Here is an 18,814-nt window from a genome sequence, read left to right as displayed (position 1 = left end):
GAGCACACAGGTCCCTGGGCCCCCGTCCTTCAAAAAACCAGCAGGGGTCTGACCGCCTGGCCCCTCCCCACTTTCCCAGCCTGATCCCCCCTGTGCACTGGACAAGGGAATCTGGCAAAGCCAGGCCCACAGTAGGTGCTCAGTAAACACTGGCTGATGGGCGGGCTGGGCAAAACCCCCATCCCGACCCTGCCCAGTGCTACCCGCCCTACTGGCCGTCCTCCCGAATTTCTCAGGCAGGGTCAGCCGGGTTCTGGCTGGGCTTCTGAAGGGGAATGAGGAAATGGGACAGCGGGACAGGCCGGGATATTCGCCCCCTTCCAGACCTTCGCCATGAGCTCCAGTGACATCACCCCCTTGGGCTTCCTGCTAGAGCCAGTCTCTTGGGGGCCTCTCCTCTCCTCTGAGGCTCTGCAGTCCTCAGTCCAGAGTCACCAGGTACCAATCATCCAGCTCTTGGGTTTCACGATTTTTTTTTATTGTGGTAAAACACAGAGAACATAAATTTACCACTTTCATCGTTTTGCATGGACAGTTCAGTGGCACTGATTACATTCCCCGTGTCATGCAACCATCACTGAATTCCAGAACTTTTCTTCAAACAGAAGCTCTGTGCCAGGAAGTGGCAACTCCCCAGCCCCTCACCCCCGCCCTCAGGGGCTGGCCCTGGTACCCCAGCGAGGCCCCCAGCATAGCCTTGGGCAGGGCCACAGCCTCCAGGTCACACACCTGTCCCCAAACCTGCAGCACAAAACCCTCAATTCCACACTTGCAGGAGGTCCCCACCTCCTCAGCTCGAACTGGGAATCACCCCAGGCTGCACGATGGCCCACAGACACTAACCGTGACATTCATGAGATGGTCCACCTCGCAGTTATTACCCAGACGGCAAGCTGGAGAAGACAGTTCCAAGCACTGAACATTTTCATTGAGTTTGATACACTGAAAGCCTGTTTTATTGACTTCATTATTTTAGCTGCAGTAAAGTGGGTGGGTTTTTTCCTGAACTTCTGTCCTTTTGTTAATGAACTCAGGTTCAGCTGCTTGCCGCGGATCGAGAGACAAGGGTTGGCAGAAAGAAAAGTAGGATTATTCAAAATGTCGGCATTCCGGGAAGACGGTGGACTGCCGTCACAAAGGCCACCTTTCCCGTTCCTAGAATGGTCAGGGGGTTTATAGGTATACAAGAAGAGGCAGAACAAAGGAAAGAGGGAGTTAGTCAAGCGACTCCTTAGAGCTGACGTCCAGGAGAAATGTCCCCTGGGTCCAGTGTGTTCCGCGATGGTTACCTTGAACCTGGTCCTAGGGATGATTCACGTGCCATCTGACGGAAAATTGCAGTCCGGTTGCCGGCGTCCAGATGTCTGAGGGCTGAACCAGTTTCTTTCAAGTCAGGTTCTGCCAGTTGATCAGATTAATGAGGTATGCATGTAGCCTCGAGAAAACAGTTATTAAATCAGGTAGGAGGGAAAAGAGAAAGAAAGAAAAATAAACCAAATTTTTTAAATCTTGAAAAGTACACCATAACCCTTATACTTTGAAAGCAGGGGATGCAACTTCTTTGCACGGCCAGCATCCTGAGTGGCCTGCAGCCCAGCAAGACCCTCTGTGAGTGAGCGGGGCTTTGTGGCAGTGCCCCCACACAGTGAGCATGCTGTGGGGGGGGGGGTCTGGGGATGTGGGAGGAATGTAGGGGTCCCTTTTTAGGGATGAAGTGAGATGAGGCTGACGCCTGGTGATGGGCTGAGTAGTGAGGCCCCCGCCACGGGTCCAGCAGAGTGAGAGCTGGGTCACCAGGGCGAGGACAGAGGACAGCCCTCAGGAAGGAACCCCAGGAATGTACCCCCATTGCAGGGGACTGGCCATGGCCTCCCAACCCCTGCTCCTCCCCTCAGGAAGTTGCCACCTCCCCTCAACTGGTGCTCTGGCTCCGTTTTGATAACGTGTTTCATTAAATAATGAGGTGCAAACTGAGCTGCGCCCTCCACAACTAGATTGAAGGATAATGTCTTGGAGCTGATGGGCCCTGGAGAAACACACTGGTCCCCAATATTCCCCAATAAAATAAAATAAAATAATAATAATGAGGTGCAAAGAGAGCCAGTGGCCTCATTTTTCAGAACCACAAAAAAGAGATTGATTTACGGGCGTCCTTATTAAAGCAGCTGGCAACAGGCATGGTCCTGAGCTAAGAGAAGCCCCATGCTCTGGGCTTACAAGGGGAAAGGCCCTTTATTAAAATGTATTGCCCCATAAAACAAGAAAGACATTCAAAAGGGAAAGATGGCGTGTGCGTGGTGGTCTGACAGAGAACAGGCAGTGAAGTGGGCAGTGTGGGGGGCTGAGGGCAGCCCCAGGGAACCCCCTCCTCCTACACCTGTCCCGTCTGCTACTTCCCTGGGCCAGGGCCTGCCTCACAAATGACCTGGGCCCCGCTCTAGTACCGCCTCTCACCAGCCAGACTTGGGGCAGCAGGCTCCCCCCGCACCCCCACCCCCACCCCCGCCCAGGCGCAGAGTCCTGCTGAGACCAGAGCTCCCCAAGGCTATGTGTCTGACAGCTTTGTCACCCCCAGTGTCCTGCCTGAGCCTGGCATCCCCAAAGCCCAGGACCCCTGCTTTGCCCTCTATGGCAGCAGGACCTCTGGCCTCTGGGAGAAGTGCAAGGGCAGCAAGGAAAGTGGCAGCCAGCGATGACCCAGTGGAGAGAGGGGCAGGTCCAGGGTGGAGAAAAGGGTGTGTTCCACCGCAGGGTTCAGGCTGAGACATGGGAGAGTGAGCAGAGCAGGGGAAGGGAAGAGACCAGGCCCAGTGGGAACAGACAGGAGGGGCCTGCTGCCCTGGGAGAAGCCCCCTGGGGAGGCACACACTGGCCAAGCTAGACTTCAGGTCCACCCTCTGCCCGGCACGGCTGGCTGGCTCCATGGTCCATTTCTGCTGACCTCAAGCCCAGGCTCACACAGCAACCATCTGGACAACTGTAAGGCTGTGTGAGGGTTGGGGTGCCCCTCTGTGCTGGCTGATCCTGACCTGGGGGGGCCTGGCGGAGCTCCCCTCTGTGTGTAGGCTGGCCCCTGCTCACAGACCATCATGGGCTCCAGCCCCTCCCCTCCAGTGTCCAGCTGCCCATCCAGGACCTCAGGCCTGGCTCGGGACACATTTGTAAATAACAGACATGAAGGCAAGCAGGGTGATCAACAGGCCACTAAGCCTGTCCCTTCAGAGTCCTATTGATAGAGTAGTAAGTCGATAAACCCGAGGGTGGGGAGCAGTGAGCAAGGTTTGCAGGCCAGCCTGGGGGCCCTGGGGCCATCTGCCGGCTTCTGTGGGCCCCTGGCTCCCACGGTCACAGGTCCCAATGCACTCATTTCACACACTTAGTCCAATACCACAGCACAGGTGCCACACGCCACCCTGGGGTGACAGCCTCCCTTTCGGGTGGGTTGAACCTGGGGGAGTCACCACCCTGTGAGCCACCAAGGTCCTGTCCCTGCCAACCCCACGGCCAGTGTGGGCTGGGGTTGGAGTTGGGGACCTGGGGAGAGGTGGGGAGAGGGAGGAACAGGGAGCCCAGGTTCCCTGAGGGGCCTCAGCAGCCCCTGGTGAGGAAAAGGGTGGTGTGGTCCCTCCAGCTCCATTTCACATCCAGTCCAGGGGGCTCCACCTAAGACTGTTTGGGCAAAAACAATTCTGAGACTCAAGACCCTGACCACTTGAACCTCTCAGAAACTGGACAGTAAGTGGAGCAAAGCACCTAGGGATGGGCGTGAAGAGGACGCAGCAGTCTCTGCGAGGGGCCCGGGGCAGAGGCGTTCACCAGGGCCAGACACACAGCTCACAAGACAGCCTCACTGCGCTGCAGGTCTCTGCCAGCACTTGCTCTGAGAATCCTCGCTCCTCCTGAGAGCTCCAGAGGAGAGCCCCCATGGGGAGGAAGGGGAGAGGGAGGCATGCAAGGCGAGTCCTGCTCCCTGAAGCACCCCTTGATCAGCAGCAGGAGTGGCTGGTTCTGGAAGGAGACCCTGAGGATAAACACTGCTCAGTTTGTCCGCTGACGTGCGTTTATTGATCTGCCACAACACGGCAGGACAGGAGCAGGTAGTGAGGGCACGACAAGAGCCCACGGCCTGGGGTCTAGTCTGCCGGGGACCTAGGAGCACCAGCCAGGAACCCCAGTGCCAGGCCCCTCCCTGGCTCCACCCACCTGTCGTCCTGCAGCTCAAGAACGGCTGGGCGGGGGCCCGCAGGCTGACTGTGGGGGCACCTCGACGGGCGGGCATGGCCGTCCATCTCCATGTGGCCACAGCCAATGGCGAGGGCAGCCTTGCTGATTCCACATCTAACTTCCTATTAAACCTCAAGCAGCTGCAACTCAATGGCATGGGGATGCGTGAGTCTGGAAGTGACACAAAATGACACAGAAGTACACGGGTGCACAGGTGTTACCCAGACATGTGAAGGAAACAATGTCACAGCAGCACAGAATCGGCAAGGAAGCTTAAAACGGTCTGTGCTCATTTCCCAATCTTCACACATGCATCCAAAGCAGGACACACGCTCCACGGTGTAGCGCCATGTCAGCAATGGCTGCCACCCTGGTGTTTGAAAGCGGTAAAAATACAAGAGAAACCCAGGGCAAACCGAACACTTGAGTTTCTCGGCTCTCAAGGGAACAGAGGTCCCCCCGGTGGAATAAAGAGCAAACAGATGAAAACTACGCATCCACTCAGCTGCTGTGACATTCATTGACTTCAAGAACAGGATGGAATTCAAAGGCAAAGCAGTGAAAGAAACAGAAAAATAGCCCGTGTTGTGTACAAAGAGGGTAAGTACTGCCGACCCGGGGCTTTCTGTGACTACAGGTCTGGCCGCAAGTGAGGCAGCGCCACCGGGAAGCTGTGAACCGCCTAAGAGAAGGAAGACTCACCAAGGCTTCACACCCCGCCTTTACCAAACCAACCAGAACAGCCAACTTTCCCCAGCAAGTCGCAACAAGGTGTGAACAGCTGCAGCTGGATATTCAACTATTGCTAGGAATCTAAACAGCTTGTTTTCCTGTTTATGTATGTGCAAACCTAAGACTAATTTCTGAAGGTCTGGTCAAGATTTATCCATGGAAAGGCCGTGAATGTGAAATTCTGAGCAACATGGGATGGTACACGTCTACTGGACTCTGAGCCAAGACGCCAGAAACACCCCAGGGCCCTACGGTCCTCTAGCGGGCGAGGGCAGGCCTGGCCCAACCCTCCTGCTTGCTTTATGGGAAGCAATTCCACACGTCAAGTCAGCATGCAGCCCACATGCTGGGGTCCAAGCCCAAGGCACGGGGTCTGCAGGCAACATGGAGGAACTTTCACAGGCTCGTGCTGCTGAGCAAGGTCACGCCTGAAGTGGGGACACGCGAGCAGGGTGATGACAGATTGCCTGTAAAGCCACAGCAGGGGGCTTAGCTGACTCAAGGTCATAAACTGAGTCTTGGCCCTTGGTGAACTGCCCTTGGGGACCAGCCCAGCAGACCGAGCCCCGAGGGGCAGGATAGGTGGACCTTGGGACATGCCAGCCTGTCAAATGGTGGCAGGTACTGCCATTTGCCGGCCTAAGGGCCGACTTTTCTCCTCTCGACGGACATCTCTACCCTCGGACACAGCGAGGCTGAGCCAGCCACCAGACCAGAAACTGCCCACGCAGTCCTGGAGTGTAGCCACGGGACACTCAGTTATGTTTTAGGTTTGGTGGGCCCTGCCAGAATATGTCCTCATGTTCGTGCAACACGACCGGTGAGTTACTTGGTTAGCCGGAAGGGGAGGGGCTGGGCGCGCTTCTCAGCACCCACCCTCCTGGAACAGCTCCCCACTGGTGGGTGTGGCCACGCAGCCACGCGGCTCGAGACGCAGTCAGTTCTCACCCGCCAGGGACGAGCAGGGCAGCGGGCAGCCGGCAGAGGCGGCGCACTCCACCGCGAGCTCCTGGGGGGCTTCGAGCTTGACCCCGGCCCTTAGTGCCGGGCACCGCCGCCGCCCCTGCCGCTGCCGCACGAACACCGAGCGCAGCGCGCGCAGCTGCCCCACCTCCGGTGCCGAGAAGCAAGGCTGCGCCTCCGCAAAGCGGACCACGGCGTCAAAGGCCACGGCCGCCTGCTCCCAGGCCACCTCCTCGCCCTCCCCGGCCCCACCACCCTTTTCAGCCTGCTCTGGGTGGCCCGCAGCGGGTCGCCCCCCTCCAGCCTCCTGCCCAGGCCCAGCCCGCTCGGCCGCTGCGCTCCCATTGAGTCTGCTGCTCGGGCGGGACGCTGCCTCTCTCCCGAGCTCCAGGACGTGCGCGAAGGTCTGGTCGTGAGGCTTGGTTCTGAGACGCTCGGGCTCCTCCTCGGAAGAGGAGCCTTCAGCCAGCGCAGCCGCGGGCCACAGCTTCCTCCAGGCCCTGCTGAAGACGTCACCGGGCACCGCGTTCCAGGCACAGGCCACGCTGCAGATGGCGTCGTTCACATTGTAGCGCGGGTGGAAGCCCTGTGGCGTGACAGGGGGGTTGATGAAATTCCTCATGAAGTCTCGCCGGATGCCCTGGTCCATGGGCTGGATTAAGGAGGTGACGCTGGCGGGCAAGAAGATGGTGAAGATGTTCGCGGAAACCAGCTCGGACTCCTGCGGGTGGGCCCGGGAGCTGTCCAGCAGGAGCATAGCTTTGCTGTCCTCCGGCAAGCCCCGGGCTCGGAAGTGCTCTCTCACCGATGGAGCAAAGATATGATGGAACCAGTCAGAGAAAACCGCCCTGTCCGCCCACGCGTTACCTTGGGCTCGGTAGGCCGCCGGCAAGTGCTGGATGCCTCTGGAAGCCCGGGGGCCGCTGCATTTCCCGATCACCAGGGGCTTGATTTTGTGGGAGCCCGTGGCATTGGCACACATGAGGACGGTCAGCCTGTCCCTGTTCTGCCTGCCGCCGCCGGGCACAGCCCCACCCTCGGGGGTGGGACTCGGCAAGCACCGCCAGAAGAGGCCAGTCTCATCGGCGTTGTAAACCTGCTCCGGCGTCAGGCCGTGCTCTGAGGTCAAGCTCCGGAAAAACGCACGGAACTGCTCAGCCGCCTGGTGGTCGGCCATCTGCTTCTCGCTGGACGCGTCCAGCTTCTTAATGCCGTGTCTGGCCTTAAAACGCCACAGCCACCCGCCAGAAAACACGCAGGGCTCGGTGAGCCGCATTTGTTCGTAGAAGTCCTTGGCCTTCTCGATGAGCATGGGGCCCGAGACAGGCACGCCTTCGGCGCGCTTGCCCAGGAACCACTCGTACAGGACGCGGTCCAGGTGCTCGAGCTTGGGCGTGTGCAGCGTGCGCCGGCGTTCCAAGGCCTTGTTGCAGTCGGAGCTGGCGAAGAAGCGCAGTAGCTGGGCCTTGTGGGCTTTGATGTCGTACAGCGTGGACATGCCCACGTTGTACTCCTGCATCAGCGCCTTCCGGCTCTCGCCCCTCTCCAGGCGGGCACAGATGTCCATCTTCTCCTTCAGCGTCAGCACCACCCTCTTGCGCTTCTCCCCTGGGCCCCTCCCGGCAGCCTGCTTGGAGGCCATGTGGGGGGAGGCTTGTCCCTCAGACGGAGGACACACAGCCTTCCTGCCTCCTCTCCCCTTTCCTCCCGTTCCCCTGGCTTGCCCGTTTCTCTCTCCACTCTGCCCACCCCGTTCTGCTGATCCTGCACCACCACAAGCCACAGTTCCTCCTCTGTTCCTCCCTCCAATTTCAGCCAACTCTTGCCTCAGCTGTCCCTCGTCTTCCAGGCTCCTAGCGCCCTGGCCAGGAGAGAGCTCCTGGACCTCTCCCGAGTCACACCGTCCCCTAGACTTCGCCACACTGTTGAAACCTCTGGCCTTCTCTGCAGGGATGGTGGCAGCTTCTCCCTTCAACCACAGACCAGAGAGCAGAGGCGCCCCGGAGCTGGCTTCCGGTTACCCGAGGTTGTGCTGTCTGAGCCAGGGGTGCCTCTCTCCAGGACTCACAGCGCTGTCTCACACGCATAGTGCTTTAGGAACTGGAAAGCAGAAGGGGAAAGAAAGAAAAATGTCATGGAGCGCGGGCCTAGGCTGCGTGTAGGCTTGTCCTCACCAGTGTACACATTGGGAAGCTGCAGCTGAAACAAGTGGTGTAGAAACTTCCAACACAAGCTGGCCGGTGACTGACCCAGTGTCCAGGGCTGCCTAGCTCTCTGCCCAGCCGCCAGTGTGCTGACACACTGGTTCTGAATTCCAACTTCTACCAAATGACTTCTGAGTCACTGGTGACTTCCAGATGGACAATTCTATCCTTTTATAACAATTTCCCAGAACACCCCACTTCTCCCTGTGCCATCGAGCATACTTGCAGGGTATGGTGGATACACCCTTGCTGGCCCAGGGCAGTCTGTGAGAATCATGGGTCCCACCATACTTCGCCTGGTGACACCACCATCCTCCAACTTCCAAGGATTTAGGAGCTGTGGTCCTGAAAGTGACCACCCCACTGGTCTGCTCAGCCCTGAGATGGCTCTGACAGTCCTGTCTTCTCCCTCGTAGCCAGCTGTCCCCTGCCCTCCATGACTCAGCCTAGAGCCCTCTCACCTCTCACCTGGGAAGGACCGCAGACCACCCAGGTAGCGGCCACAGTGAGCTTACTGTCACCCCTCACCACGTCCCGCAGTGAAAGGCATGTGGTACTCACAAGTGCACTTCTGGCTGTGACTCCCTACCCCACCCCAAACCCTCATCTTGGCTGCTTCTTCCAACTTTGGGCAGTTGGTGAGGCCACAGGACGAGTCATACATAGAGCATAAAAATGTGGCTCTTTGAGACTACAACTCAAGAAAAATGAAGTTTCCTCAAATGTAGCAACAGCCCCAAAGACAAATCCGGGCCTGTCACCAGTCATCTCTGGGCACATCCTTGCACCCTTCCGAGTCAGTCCTGGTCTGCAAAGTGAAGGAAGGTGCTGGTCCTACAGGGATACTATTTACATCCTATTTACTGGGTGTGACAGTGCGATGCCGTAATGTTTGGCCCTACGGGGAGCAGAGGGAAGTAAAGGCCACAATCCACCTTTAGGGAGATGTTTAATATGAAACCAGGAGAAAATGGGAGCCCAGTCACTTGAGAGAGCCTGACTCGAAGCACCACAGGAAGAAGGAAGGGCCGGGACCGCTGGAAAAGGTGTCCTGCAGGCTCAGTGCCAGGAATTCACTCATGACGGATGCTTCCTCACGCGTGACATGCAGGTATGTGCAGGGCGGTACAAGACAGCTGATAACACGGTCATCTGGCTAGCGAGACAAAACCTCCTTTAAAAATGAAAGTTAGATATTACTTCGGAAACAAGTTCTTAAACCACAAGTTACCATGACCCGGCAAGAGAAATCACAGGGTTTCCAGCCTTGCCACTTCAAAGGAAGCAGTGACACGGAGGCCCCTTGGATTCTGATAAATGTAAACATATTATCCTCTTGTGCCCAAGGGACAAAAGAAACGGAGGAGGGCAGAGTTGGGGCCGAAGAGGGCAGAGGGAGGCACTGGTTTCTGCCTATACCCCTCCCTGTCCTCAAAAGAGAGCCGCGGGCTTTAGGGGAGGAGAGGTAGTGCGTAGGGTAAGCAGAGTGTCAGGGAGAAACACGCAAGAAACAAAGCATTCTGGAGACGGAGGAAAAGATGAGGTCTTGAGAGCAGGAAGAACTGAGGGACCCTTTAGCAAGGGACGCAAACATCGGGGAGCGCAACCGGCAGGGAGAGCTCCTGGGAGCTGAGAGCGTTCTGGGGAGTGGGGGGGGGGGGCGAGGGGTTGTAGCTACAAACACAAAGCCCCTTCTCCGTGGAGCACAGGGCGAGGAAACCCGGGGGCAGGGACACTGCAGAGGCTGTTTTGGAAAACGTTTCTATGCCGGGGCCACGTCTGGGGCAGAAGCTCAGCCTGGGGCAAGGGCAAACCAAAACAGAAAAGCAAAAAGCCAAGTCGGGAGACTTCTTCCGGGGGAAGGGAGGGCACCTCGGTGCCTAGCGCCTTCCGCAGGTGGAGCCCGGGGGGTCGAGACCGGGCGCCGCGGCCAGGCTGGGAGCGAGCACTGGGGACGAGGGCGGGGGCTGCAGAGAAGGCTCAGGGCTGGCAGCTCGATCCCCGGTCCCTGAGAAGCGGGGGGCGCGGGGCCCGAGCCGGGGTGGAGGGGTGCGGCTCCCGGGGACGATGCCCGGGCGAGAAGACCAGACCGCACGCAGCCCACCCGCCTCCCAGGCCCGGCCCCCACTCACCTGCGGACGCCGAGCAGCCGCCACCGCCGGAAGTGCAGCCGATCCGCGCCCCTTTACCGTCACCGCCACTTCCGGGACGCTCTAGGCAGCCTGGAGGACTCTCGTCTCGGTGGCTTCGCAGAAGGCGGTAGAGATGCAGGGGAGACAGAAGGGCAGCCGAGGGTGGGCGTCGGTGGCCTCCTGAGCCTCGACTTGTCCGTCTGTAGCAAGGGTGCGGGGGTGACTGGAGTCTCGGGTTTTGTGATGATTGGAACCTGTGCAGAACGAGTTGGGGGCCCTCACAGTCCTGGGCAAGGGGGGGCGTGAGGGCAGACAGGGCTCTGTGACCCCCAGTCCAGGATGGCCTTTGATGTGGAAGTTTCTAATGGGGGTGGGGAAGGCAGCAAATTAGGCCCCTGCCCTTAGCGACAGGAGTAGCTAATGCTAGTTTCTTCCTACCCATCCTCTTACTTAGCTAGAACCTCAACTGTACGTAATTTTGGTGATTTCCATGATGATATCTGGGACTTTTGAGCTGGTGAGACTTGGGTGAGATTTGGACTTGAGTTGATGGTGTAATGAGTTGAGACTTTTGGGGACCTTGGGGTGGGGTGAATATTTTACATGATGGAGCAATGTGTATCTGGGGACCAGAGGCAGACTGGGGGGTTGAATAATGCCCCGCACACCGGCTTTCCTTGTCCTAATCGCTAGGATGGGATTGTAATGGTGGCATTAAATCTATTTTGAGATTTGGACCTCTGGTATAATTCGATTTAACAAGCATAATTTAGTTTGGGACTTTTTGAAATCTTTGTTTTCTTTCCCTCCTCTCCACCACACCTTAAGGACTGTTTACTATACATTTAGTATGCATACCAGTTTCAGTGGTTCTATTTACTTTGGCTTTGCATGCCTGGCAGTGACCTGGAGGGGTTTTGCATCTGTGTGGGATCCATTCTCCTGCCTCCAACTTAGATCTACATAACATATGCAAACGTTGCCATAACCAGCTTTACCGCACCTTCCTCCACCCCCAACTACAGGAAAACATAAAATTTGAGAGCAGACTGGACACAGTAGTTTGTAGTAGTTTCCCTGCAGACTCTACGCAGCCGACCTTTCTTACTTTAATAAATTTCCTTCTGTATTTCTACCTGACTCATGAATTCTTTCACGGCCCGCAAGGAAGCAGACACATTACCCACATCTCCACGTGGCTTCTAACAGTCACCTTAGACAGCATTTCTAAATCTGAACTCTCAATCCTCCTGCCCAGCCTCACTCCATCCGCAACTCCCTATCTCAGGGAGTGACAACTTTCCATTCACTCAGGCCAAAAACTCAGAGTCACCCTTGATGTGCTGTGTCCCTTACACCCCACAGCCAGGCGAGCAGGAACCCTCCGCAGCCATGCTAATCTCACTCCCAACAACTGCTTTCCCCAGTCCAAGCCACCCTGGCCTCAGTTGCCCCCTCCCTGGTCCTCCTCTGCCCTTATGCCCCTGTATCAGCCATCTGCTGCTGCATGACGATGCACCCCAATACTTTGTGGCTTGGAACCAGCACCACTTGGTTGCACATGGTTCCCTGTATTGAAAATATGGGTGAATTAGACGTGCTTGACTGAGAGGAAAGGGGCAGGAGCATAACGCGCACGTGAAGAGGGCTGCACGGAGCCCAGAAGCCTCCCTTGGTGGGCTCTCCTGGGACAGAGAGGTTGCCCCAGGAAGCCCAGCTCCACCCCTATGACAGTCTGCTGCCACCTGCTGGACACGGGATGACATGCACCCACCGCCAAGATGCATGGGTCTTCCCCCGTGTGGATGGAAAAGAGGCCACATGTTAAACCTGACAAGCTCAGGAGACAAAATAACCACATAGGATGGCGTGAATATAAAAATTCCTAACTAAGGTGGGCCATGGTGGGAAGTCACATCTTTAGTCTGTAGCTTCCTTGACAAAGGTCAATCTCTATCTTAAGTGGGCCTGTCTATTGTCTTTTTGCATCCAAGATAACATGCCCTTGGGATGTCAGTAATCCTTTTTTCTGGGCCAGAACAGGAAAGTATAGGACCCCTCATTATTTTTGTCCCCTGATTACCATCTCTATGTGCTGTAAAAAGTGAACTGTTAACTATCCTGTACCCACCTATGTGAAAGAAGCACCTGTCTCTCCAATTTACTTTCATCCAATCCCAGAGATTTCCTCGCCTTGCTTTCCCCCACCCCCTTAATCTACCACCAGTGGATTTCATGTAACCCTCCTCCTTTGATTCTACATATAAAATAAGCTGCAAACCGCCGTCTTGCGGAGCATTTTCTCAGTCCATTGAGATTCTGCTTCCCGGCAATTGCCATCAGTTTGACTCAAAGAAACTCTTACAAGCTTTCTCTTAGGCTGGAGGTTTTTTCGTCGATGCTGAGATACTCCTGCCGTCACTCTGGGACCCTTGAACATTGCCTCAAGGACTGAGTCCACTCTGGCACAGAGGGAGGGGTCAGAAAGAGGACAAAGAAGAGCGTCCACTAGTGTCCTCTGGGGCCTAGCACTCTTGTCCCTCTGCCTGCAGACCTTCGCCTGGAAGTGGTGCTGGACCCAGAAGAGCCCCTCCCCCAGGCTTTGGAGGCCGCAGACGGGCACACTTCACCAGCCAGCCCCTCGGGGGAGGGTCTTGGAGTGACGAGTCTCAGTAAGGAGGGGTCTCCCAGCTGAGGGAGCTTGTAAAGCCCATGTCCTGCTGGCAGAGAGGGGACCCAGTTCAAGTGTGAGACTGTGTGGCAGCCCCAGGAGTAGTAGTGGTCTATTGTCAAGGACCCCTGTGGGGTGGAATCTGCTCCCAGCAGAGCATGACCCCCCGAGGCCTGGTCCCGCTGCTGGTCCTACCCGGTCCACTTCACATCCTGGTAGGAGCTGGAAGCCAGGGTTATGGAAACAGGCAGGTCTCCAGGGAACCTGACGGTTTGGGCCCATGGGGGTTGGGAAGTAAGTGGAGGGCCAAGAGAAAACGAAAATCTGGAGGCCTGGGAGGGAACCACAGAGCAGAATGAAGGAGGGTTGCTAAGGGTGAGTCTCCTTGAAGCCTCATCTAGTGCCACCTACATCAGATGTGGGTGAGACTCGAGGGCCAGGTCCAATTCTCCCTGAGGCTGGTTCCCTTCCAGCTGTGAGTGAATGTGTGTGCTTCCAGATACAGCAGTGGAACTAGTGTAGGGTGGCGGGTCCCAGCAAGTCCCAAGCCCTGCAGACAGTGTTCCCTAGTTCCTCATGCGTTTGGGTTTCACACGCTCCCCTCCACACCCACTGGGACAGCTAGGGCAAGGCTCCTGCTCTGTGACTGTGCCTGGCCCTGGAGCTGGATGGTCCTGTGGGGGGTCCTATAGCAACATTCTGGGCCTGGGGCTCCTGGGAGCCAGTTGCACCCTCAGTGGGAACAACCCCTCAGTGGGGAAATGTCTCCTGGCTTGTTAAATGACCCCTGGGGTACAAAAGCACCCCCATTTGAGAACTACTGCCTTCGTGTAATCACTTCATATCAAATCAGATCAACAAACATTTACACCTGTCAATATTTGAGGGAGGAATGTTCCAGGCCGGTGCTAGGAACTGGACAGATAAAAAAGGCTCCAGGCAAGAGCACCCATAGTCCCATGGGTGGGAACTAGGTGTGTGTGGCGGGGGCAGACAGGCAGGCAGCCGCACACAGAAACACTGAAGTCACATTTTACTTACTGTGTGAGTCACCTGAGCTTATGGGACTGGCCTGGAGTGGGGTGTTTAGAGAAAGTTCTGGTGAGCAGAGTGGGTGAGAAAGGTGCCCTGGGGGAAGGGCCACACTTCAGCAAGTTTCTGGTCCTCTCTGAGCCCCAGGGTCCCCACCTGCCAAAGGGGAGCCAATCGCCACTGGAAATAGCGCAGCCTGGTAGGTGGCAGGCAGCTGGGCAGGGGAGACCGCAGGTGTTACGAGTCCCAGGGTCTGGGTCTCGGGTCCCCCTGGCCCACACCACCATGGCTTCTTGATCCAGGACTCCAGGTGAGAAGACGGGAGCTGCCCCACACTGAGAGGGATCCATCAGCCCCTTGGCCTCCCGCCCCTGCCCAGGCAGATTGAGCTGGAGCTGATTTCCCCAGCGTTCACCCATCAACATCCTCATCCCTCCAACAGGCCCCAGGGTCCTTTTCCAGGGTTAAATCAAGGAGAAGATGAAGGTCAGAGCAGCTGACCTTCAGGTGGGAGGGGCCTGTTGCCCCCCAGACAAGCACTTGGCTGGCAGGCAGTGGGCGTGGCCTGTACCCACCAGCACAGGCCCAGATGCTCTAAGGAGTCATGGGGAGACTGTTTACAAAAGGGGGACAGGTTGAGAGGACAACGGGGACCACTAAGGCCACCAGGTCAACAGCAGCAGGAAGCCGCTGGCCTCCTGGGCTTAGAGGGACAGAAGAGAGGAAGTAACAGTTTATCACCAGAGGCTGGCCAGAGCCTGTGTGACGCAGCCACTTCACCGCACCCCAGGAGTCAGGGATGACCTGACCACTGGACCTCAGCCTTGTACTCACCAGCCAGTGGGAGCCCTGTGGACCCCAGGACACAAAGCAGGGTGGAGAGTGAGTCTGGGGTCCAGGCAGAGACTGTCCAGCCCAGAGCCAAGCCCCTTCCACCTCCTGCTGCCGAGGCCCCTGGCACTGCACTTCCTCACGCCTTTGTAGCTGAAGTTCCACGTCGTGTGGGTCGTGTAGGGATTGGAAGGTCACGAGGGTTAAGGCCCAGGCCTGGCCTGTGCACACCTGACACTTCACACCTGTGTGCCGTGGCTGTGCCCACGCCCCATCAGCTTCCAGGACACTTCCCAGAACAATCCCAGCCTGTGGCACCCTCTCTGCAGCTCACACCTCGATACACACTGATACATCTGTGACATCTGATGAAGGCCTGTCACCCACCTCGGGGCAGTGAGCCCCAGTGCTGCTCTTGCACAAAGCGCAGCGGGGCTGAGTGAGGGAGGCACCTTTCAACCTTTACTGGAAGACTAAAGGAGTGAATGCATCTCAAGGAACTGGTCTCCCTTCTCCGGCCACACTGCCCGCTCTGACATGGGTGGAGGTCGAGTCTGGGGCCTCATCCTGAGGACAGCTGAGAAATGGCTGAGTGTGCGGAGAGTGGTCCCTGCCCCGAGCAGGCCCTGCCTTCAGGAAGCAGAAAGAAAGGCACAGGGAGTGGGAGGGGACAGCCTGGTGGGGCAGTGGGACTTTGGGATCCGCCCTGCCCAGGCCCTGCTGGCCCCAGGAAACCTAACCATGTTGACAGTGGGCAGTGGAGCCTCCCCCTTTCCAGCTGAAGTGATATAAAGCCGCTCTGAGGTCCCCTCCACCATTGCCTGCCTGTGACCATGAAAGCTGTCCTCTTCATCCTGCTGGCTGCTGGCTTGGCCCTGCAGCCAGGTGAGACCCCAGCCAGCCACAGGGCAGGGCCAGGGGAGCAGGGCTGGGGTGGGAGCACTGGAGGGAGGCCAGAGGGGCAGAAAGAAGAGGAGGGTGGGGGGATAGGGAGAAGGGAGGTCATGTGGAAGGAAGGGAGGCGGCAGCCGGAAGGAGGGGCTTTCATCCGGACCATGTGCCCTCCGGGGCAGCTCTTAGTACAGCCCAGATGCAGAAACCACTCACCCGGCCATTGCCCCGAGCTGTCTCCTGAGACAGGCTGGCCTGGCAGCCTGTTTTCTCCCCTTCACCACTGTGGGGCAGGGCTAAGCTCCTAGAGGGGCAGACAGACAGACGGAAGCACACAGAGACTTCAGGGTAGGTGGGAGGCACAAGGACACAAAGCCTCAAGTGAAGAAACACCACAGAGGGAAGGTGGGAAGACTGAAATAAGGGAGGGAGCTGTCCTGAGAGCACTCGATCCTGCTCCCCAGCCCGTCTGGGCTGCTGCAGACAGCTGGGTCCCATAGGGAGGGTGGGGGCCTAAGCTGCTGCAGGCTGGACTCCAGGCCTGGCTCGTTCTCTCCTGGCCCAGCGTCCCTGGGTGGTAACGGAACCACTCAGAGCCTTAGCTTCTCTACTGGAAAGTGGGGATCATGACAGTGGCCCCGAGGCCGCTGGAGTTTGGCCTGTGTAGTGACGAGCAGCATGGGGCCTGTCTGCACTTGGGGTGCCTTACATCCCAGCTGCATCATCGTTTTGACCAGAGGAGACAACCATCATGACAGCTGGAGACACTACCTCGAGGGATGGAACAGGACCCAGGGGGCCCACCCATGATCTCACAGCACCGGTGGGGGGGAGGGCTGGAAGGGGCTGGGAGGCCGGGCTGGGCTTGCACAGGCTGTTGGGGACAAGGCCGGGAGGGCGTTGATGCCTGGAGGCATGTGCCGTTCTGGGAAGGGCCCGGAGTCCAGCAGGCCACTGCCAGGTGGGGTCAGCCAGGACCCACATGGGGTTTGCTGGCCCCTTCCCTCTAAGGAGCATGGGCATTTTGTCAGAGCTTTAAAATCCTACAGGATGGGCTGGGCACTAAAGGTGGATTCCAGGTGCTGTGACAGGAGGTGGGCAGAGAGGCCATGTGGGTGGATTTGGATTCATGGCCATTCCCTCCTGATGAGGGGCACCCAGGTGAGGGGCATCCAGGTGAGGGGCACCCAGGTGAGGGGCACCCAGGTGAGGGGCACCCAGGTGAGGGGCACCCAGGTGAGGGGTGGGACGGGCTCTTGTGCTCCTCCATGTTCCCAGCTCCTGGAGGGCACCTGACAGCACTCTGTCGCTGTCCCTGTCCTGTGGCAGGTGAGAAAATGAGGCTGCTCCTCCCACCACTGGGAGCATAAACCAGGCAGCCTCTGAGCCCCTCCTCCCCGCAGGCACCGGCCTGCAGTGCTACTCCTGCAAGTCCCAGGTGAGCAACGCGGACTGCCAGCATGTGCAGAACTGCACCCTCTCGGAGACCGAGTGCTGGACTGAGCGCATCAGTGAGTGACCCTGCTGTCCCCTCGTCTTCCTGGTCACCCTGCCCAGAGTCCCCTGGGCTGGATGTGGGCCTGCCCTACCCTGTGTGCCATCCCCTTAGACGCCCTGCGGCTTGTGTCCACCAGCAGGAATTCAAAGAACCTGGGCTTGGGTCTCTGCCACTGAACTGCACTGTGCATCCTTCTGTCCACCTGTTCATCTGCCCACCTGTTCATCTATCCACACATAGACATAGAGCTAGGTGCTCAGCTTCCCATCCACCCATCCCCCCATTCCCCCTCCATTACTCATCCATTCACACACTCCCTTATCCATTGCTTACTCACTAATCCATTTAGCTATTCTTCCCCCCACCCATCCATCCATCCATCCATCCACCCATCCATCCATCACTCATCCATCCATTCCCGCATTTACTCAATCATTCCACAGGTCTGGCTGCCCTGGGCATGGGGACGTGGATGAGACCAGGTCCCTGCCCTCACACTGCTTGCCACCTTGAGGCTGAGCCAGGGTGATGTAGAGTTTTAGTTAGAGGGGGGGATGCGGGCTGGGGCGAGGCCAGGTGGGTGAGTGCCCAGGACCAGCCCCAGCCCGGTGGTCCCCCGTTGCCAGGTGCTATTGGCGTCCTGACCATCATCAGCAAGGGCTGTAGCTCACACTGCAAGGAGGACTCGCAGAACTACTACGTGAGCAGCAAGAACATCACGTGCTGCTCCACTGACCTGTGCAATGCCAACGGGGCCCATGCCCCGCAGCCGGCTGTCGTCACCCTGGGGCTGCTTGCCACTGTCCTCAGCCTGCTGCTCTGGGGACCCAGCCAGCTGTAGGCTCCAGGAGGACCCCGCTGTGGCTCACGGTGGGGCACTCCTCACACACACCGGCCCAGTCAAGGCCCTTCCTGAACCCTGACCACGCCCTCGGTCCTTTCCAGCCCTCCCAGGCTCCCTCCGACTCCTGCCTGCGCCCACTGCCCTGCAGCCTGGGCTCCAGTGATACGGAACTTCCTGAATATGGCTTGTCTGGCTCCTGGGCCTCTGGCTGCTGTTTCCACTGCCCTATATTCCAACCCACCCTTTAACCCTCACTCAGGCACCTCTTCCTCCAGGAAGCCTTGCCTGTCTGTCCCCTCCACAAGCTGAGCCAGGTCCTACCTGTGTTGTCCCCTGTACCCAGCATGAAGGAAGCACTCAGGAGGGTCCCTGCAAAGACTGAGATGAAATGGACCAAGTACAATTGGGGGCAGGGGTGTGAGGTCCCAGGTGCCCCAAGAGATACATACAGCCTAGAGCAGGGCCATCTCCCCACCACCACGTGCAGCCACCCCAGCGCACAGGACACCCATAATAAAGACTTCTTGGTTTAGTTGCAGAGAGCCTCTGTCCTTGCACGCCCTCAGGTCCGAGCGAGGGTTGGGCTCCAGGGCTGTGTTGGGTTGTCACCTGGGTCCACCTTGGTGGCTGTAGCCACATGGGGTGGAACTCTGGCCTGGGCAGGAGTAAATGTCTGACACCTGGAAGGGAAGACATTGTGGTGGAAGTCAGGACAGCATCCCTGGGGACTCCCAGCTCTCACTGTGTGGCCTTGACCAAGTTGCTCAACCTCTCTGAGCCTCAGGTACTCAC

The 18,814-nt window shown here is 57.8% G+C and overlaps 2 protein-coding genes across 8 annotated transcripts; one reads left to right on the top strand and one right to left on the bottom strand.

The window, feature by feature from the left end:
* Positions 1-454: 454 nt before the first annotated feature.
* Positions 455-10,355, bottom strand: JRK (Jrk helix-turn-helix protein). 7 transcript variants are annotated; one of them, XM_019712273.2, is made up of 3 exons: positions 10,256-10,355; positions 9,059-9,297; positions 455-8,019 (listed from the first exon to the last, which is right to left on the bottom strand). In XM_019712273.2, the coding sequence occupies exon 3, from the start codon at positions 7,559-7,561 to the stop codon at positions 5,894-5,896; it is 1,668 nt and encodes a 555-aa protein (XP_019567832.2). In that variant the 5' UTR covers positions 7,562-8,019; positions 9,059-9,297; positions 10,256-10,355; the 3' UTR covers positions 455-5,893. The 7 variants fall into 7 exon arrangements, 6 of the variants coding, with proteins under 6 accessions (XP_019567832.2, XP_074172898.1, XP_074172897.1 ...); XM_074316797.1 differs by having other exon boundaries at positions 9,059-9,279; positions 10,256-10,315; XR_002135887.2 differs by lacking the exon at positions 10,256-10,355 and having other exon boundaries at positions 455-1,155; positions 1,290-10,249.
* Positions 10,356-15,546: 5,191 nt separating this feature from the next.
* On the top strand, positions 15,547-18,526 carry PSCA (prostate stem cell antigen). Its single transcript, XM_019712209.2, has 3 exons — positions 15,547-15,674; positions 17,084-17,191; positions 17,805-18,526. The coding sequence occupies exons 1-3, from the start codon at positions 15,623-15,625 to the stop codon at positions 18,017-18,019; spliced, it is 375 nt and encodes a 124-aa protein (XP_019567768.1). The 5' UTR covers positions 15,547-15,622; the 3' UTR covers positions 18,020-18,526.
* The last annotated feature ends 288 nt before the right edge of the window (positions 18,527-18,814 follow it).

The sequence above is a fragment of the Rhinolophus sinicus genome, linkage group LG12 (genome assembly GCF_036562045.2).
Source record: "Rhinolophus sinicus isolate RSC01 linkage group LG12, ASM3656204v1, whole genome shotgun sequence".
Lineage (NCBI taxonomy): Eukaryota > Metazoa > Chordata > Mammalia > Chiroptera > Rhinolophidae > Rhinolophus > Rhinolophus sinicus.
Note: the sequence above shows the minus strand (reverse complement) of the source record. Positions and strands in the feature narration are given on the sequence as shown.